General features: G+C 41.3%; 1 protein-coding gene across 3 annotated transcripts in view; it reads right to left on the bottom strand.

Moving 5' to 3' along the window:
• Positions 1–4,915, bottom strand: part of KIAA2026 (KIAA2026 ortholog) — a 129,295-nt gene that overhangs the window by 86,955 nt on the left and 37,425 nt on the right. For 2 of the 3 annotated variants that reach the window (XM_019517614.1, XM_019517613.1), the window contains exon 2: positions 3,799–3,999. The exons of the other annotated variant lie outside the window; for it this stretch is intronic. In XM_019517614.1, coding sequence (XP_019373159.1) covers positions 3,799–3,999 — 201 coding nt within the window. The remainder of the gene's footprint in view (positions 1–3,798; positions 4,000–4,915) is intronic. 3 annotated transcript variants of the gene reach the window in all.

Raw genomic sequence — 4,915 nt, 5'->3', positions numbered from 1 at the left:
CCTCCCCTTCTATGCAACACTGGTCAGGCTGCAGTTGGAGTACTGCGTCCAGTTCTGGGTGCTGCACTTCAGGAGGGATATGGACAACATGGAGAGGGTCCAGAGGAGAGCCACCCACATGATTAGTGGGCAGCAGGGCAGGCCCTACAAGGAGAGGCTAAGGGACCTGAACCTGTTCATCCTCCACAAGAGAAGGCCGAGAGGGGATCTAGTGGCTGTTTACAAACTAGTCAGGAGGGGACCAGCAGACGCTGGGATAGTCCCTGTTCCTCCAAGCATTCCCAGGAGTGACTAGAAATAACGGTCACAAGCTGGCAGAGGGTAGATTCAGGCTAGATATCAGGAGGCACTACTTCACTGTCAGGGCAGCTAGCATCTGTAACCAACTTCCAAGAGAGGTGGTGCTGGCTCCTACCTTGGGAGTTTTTAAAAGGAGGCTGGATGAACACCTTGCCAGGGTTGCTTGACCCCAGTACTCTTTCCTGCCATGGCAGGGGGTCAGACTTGATGATCTGCTCAGGTCTCTTCCTACCCTACCAACTATGAAACATCTCAATTTTTACTGAAAGGAGAATTGTCTAATTGGAAAGAAGTTGATAGGGGTGTCTTTGGACCAATCCTGTTTAACATTTTCATTAGCAACCTCAGTGCAAGAACTAGGTGTGTACTTATGAAATTTGCAAATGAAACAAAGTTGGAAAGCACCACCTACATCGAAGAGGACCCAATTGTTATATAAGAAAAATTCAGTAACATTATGAAAGTAAGAGAAATGATATGAAATGTAATATACTAAATGAAAATCCATGTTTTTGTGGACTAATCAGGAACTTTTGCTACAAATTGTGGGTTAATATATTGGAGGTAATGGAGGAAGAGATGGATCAGGGTGTTCTGATCAATCACAGAATAGCTATGAGCTGCTTGGGTGACAAAACTAGGCTAGTGCAATTCTAGGTGAGATGTTTCTAGTATACAAGAGTTAGTCACCATTGTACACTGGCATGCCTCATTTAGAATTTTCCCATATTTTCTTACATACCTCCCCTCTTCTCCCCCCAAATAAAATGTACAACTTGTTTTTGGAAGGCAGAATGTAGAAAAAAAGATTTTTAAAGCCAACTGTGATAGGGTATATAAAGAGGCATCATCTTTGGAATGGGATCAACTGTGCTGGGATATGTCCCAGCATAGCCAATTAGCTTCACTAGCATCTAGGGACATTGCTCAGGGCCACTGTCCCCACAGGGTTAGGTCCCTGTTACTGCCAGAGCTTCAGGGCCCTGATCCTGCAGGGCAACAGCCTCAGGTGCTGCAACCCAGGTTGGGGCATGACCCTGGGAATCCCCTGTGGGAGGGTCCCATGGCAAGTATCTGCTAGCAGGGAACCCCCCATGCAGGTTTCCTCATTTCCAGACATGTGCCATGAGCCAGGGCATGACAGCCTGATAAGCACACTGTAGGAATCCTGTGGCATGCAATAAGCAAACAGAAACCACCATAAAAATTGTTATGACAGCATAAAAATGACATTTGCTTGAACCCAGAGTGCTCCTGGAAGTATAGTGTTTAGAAAATGTGGTATCCCAGGAGACATTCTGTGCGAGACAGCAGGAATTTCCTGGTGTGGCGGAACAGCAACAAGGCTAGGCCCCAGACCCTCACAAGGGCAACAGCAAGACTATTACTTCTTTACCATAAATAATTCTTTATACAAGTTCCAATAAACAATAAAATGTTTCCATGTGACAAGGCTCATTAAGACACTACAGACTGCATGCAGCTGCTCACCAATTCTCAGACATCTTCGTGGCTATTCACCTAAATGCTACCGTCTCTCCAGCAGTTGAGAGACGGTTAACACTGGACCTCACCCCTGCAGAGGCAGAAGTGGCAGCCGTTTTAGCCCAGTGTCTCCTATAGTGCTTCTATTACAGCAAATTAAAAATCAGCTTCGCTGCTCGAGACAAACTCCACTTCTGGATGGCTGATTTTGGGGGAAGATATATGCATGTTGCTGCAGTCTCCCCTGTGCTCACCCTGGGCCACATACTGAGCAATCTCCCCCCCTACTCCATGCAGTCTCCCCCACACTCCCCATTACCTGCACAGTGTCCTCCATGTTTCACCTGTCACGTGACCCACCTCATGCCACCCTGACCCCAGCCAAGCAGCAGCAGTGGCAATAATTCCAGCCTTGGGACTGGAGCCTAACAGCCGAATACATGAATCCAAAGCCAGTACCAGAATCCAAGACGAAGTTTCACCCCCACTGCATACTGAATCCTTGTCTTGGATTCAAGTAAATATGGTAGGATGTCTAACACGTTCTGGTAAAGGGTTTTGAGACTTTCTTTGAGAAGATTCTGCACCTCCTTTATTTACTCCTAATCTCTGCTATTCGGTTCAAATGGGCAACAGCCTGTGCTGTAATGCTGGAAGTTCAGATTTTAAAACCTACTGTTAATAACTCAAAGGGAAATGAGAAAAAGCATTCATAACTTAGGCCTCGTACAGACATTCAGTTTCTCCTGGGAAAGTTGTTCCTCTCCCAGGAGACATCATAAGTGTACAGATGTTCAGGCTTTTTCTCACACAGTAAGGATGGCAGCTCCAGAAGAAATATAACCTGGGAACAAACAGGATTAAAACACTCCCAGGAGCATTTTTCCAGAAACAGCAAATGTCTGTACATACTGTGGCTTATCTCAGATGATAACATAGTCTTCCAACATTCCCTGCCCCTTCTCCCCTGCTCACTGAACTCTTCTATTCTAGCATGAAGCGGAACGCACCCCCTTCACAACCCCCACGTTGTACTGCAGGGAAACACAGGCTGATCATGAGAAGGCTGGTTCAGCCAATCAGGGCTGTTCTATGCACTATGCCATCTGCCACCAAACAAGACTAAGGGAGCCTGATTACCCTGGGTCACCCATATGAACCCATAATTCATGTTATTATTCACATATAAAGGTGTTTTCTTGATTATTGGCTTTACTCAAGCTACAAGCTGGTCTGCATGATGAGAAAACAGACCCAAGGATCACTGCTGACACAAGCATCCCTGATTAGCAGTAGAGTCAAAAATATTTGCATTTAAATATGATGAAAATAAAATTGTGCTCAGATTCCTAAATGTACTGGCTGTAGATATGTATTGATCACCCGCAAAACTCACTTACGATAGAAACAGAAGATCTCATCTATCAAATGTGCCCCTTCTCTCTCTCACTTTATGGAGATAAGCCACAATGAAATCACTATTATATACACTTACTTACAAGTTTCACTAACTGAAAAACATTTTTTTTTCCAGAACTTTAACCATGTCATAGCTAGTATCAAATGCCATCTGGAAATATGCACTTATTTTTTTAATTTGTCAGAATAAGCAAATAAGAAATTACACAAACTTAGTAGTAACAGTTACTTATTAGAACAAACATGGAATAAAACCATTTGTAAATTATAGCTTGCTGAACATCAAGTATGACTGTGCAGTCATAAAGAAAATCGTCATGGGGAGGTCTGGTAAACCCAGAATCAGAAAATAAGTATATAGTCTTTCAAAATATATTACACATTTCCTGATGTTAAAATACTAGCCGTTTAACTCCCACAGAGCATTTGAAAATATTTTATAAGAAAAGAGATGAATGAAAACTGATTACTTTGTGACTACACTATGTTGAAAGTAAATTCTATGCCAGAAGCTACACATACAGCAATATTTAGCCTACAAAAGAAAAATTTGAGAAGAAAAGGCACAACTACAAGTTCACTTATTTCTTTTACCTCTTTTCTTCTTTTAATCTCAGCTGTTCTTCTTGTCTCAGAACCTGAACCATTATGGACTCAAACATGCCAGTTGTCAACCCTACTAAATTGCGAGGTGTGGAACGACGCCTCGTTGAAGTGCATGCTGTTCCCTTCTCATCTTCTAACCCATAGCAACCTTTGGATGTTACTGCTATTGTTGTCTTCTCTCTCAAGTGCCTAGAAAGAAAACAAAAATCAATGCATGATAATTGTTTTCAGTAACAGTGATCTACCATGTTTATTTTTAAATAGATAACAATTAGGTTAAGTTAGAAAAAATGGATGTGGTTAAAATGTTACCACAATCCATCTGTTTGAACTGCCAAATGTTCCAGAAATGAAATGAACTACCCCTGCTATTTTTTTTAAAGACATGCAGTAACAAAAATTGTGACTAGCTAATCACCTGAGCCCTATAGCTCAAAAGTGAGAGCATAAACTAGGAGTTCTGAGTCCAAGCCTGGTGAGTGCCTTGTAGCTGAAATATCATATTCCTCCTTCATAGTATTCTGTCTGTCTTTCAGTTCCGCTGGTACCTGCTGCTGCATCAAACTGTCCTAATAAATTATAAATCCCAAATATTCATTTTGTAAATATTTAGAGATACCAAAGAAACCACATCTAAGATGAGAAACTGACATTTTTAAGACACAGTACAGAAGCATTCTGAAACAAAATGAATTTTTACAATCTCAACACGACTGAGAACAGTTAAAGTTTAAAATTTTAAGACTGCATTATTTCACAGAATAAAACAGCTGAAAACAAAAGAATAATACCCTTTTATTCTAGATGATTCAGGGTTACATTGTATTTTCAAGCCCAAATACAATACATTTATTTTAATTATACAAAATACTTCTGACATCATTTTCCCTTTTTATTCAATTTGTCATAGTGGCCTGTCAAAAATCAAGAGAATTTACATTCTTTTATGAGTTATTGCAGGCGACTCAAGCAACCATCAATTTCAATGACTGACATAATAGTATAATTCTTTGTCTCCTACAAATTATCTAGAACAGTGGTTGTCAACCAGGGGTACGTATACCTATAGGGATACTTAAAAGGGTCAGAGGGGGTATGCAGAACT

The sequence above is a fragment of the Gavialis gangeticus genome, unplaced genomic scaffold (assembly GCF_001723915.1).
Source record: "Gavialis gangeticus isolate Ggan-Ray unplaced genomic scaffold, GavGan_comp1, whole genome shotgun sequence".
NCBI lineage: Eukaryota > Metazoa > Chordata > Crocodylia > Gavialidae > Gavialis > Gavialis gangeticus.
This window is presented reverse-complemented; position numbering and strand designations above follow the sequence as displayed.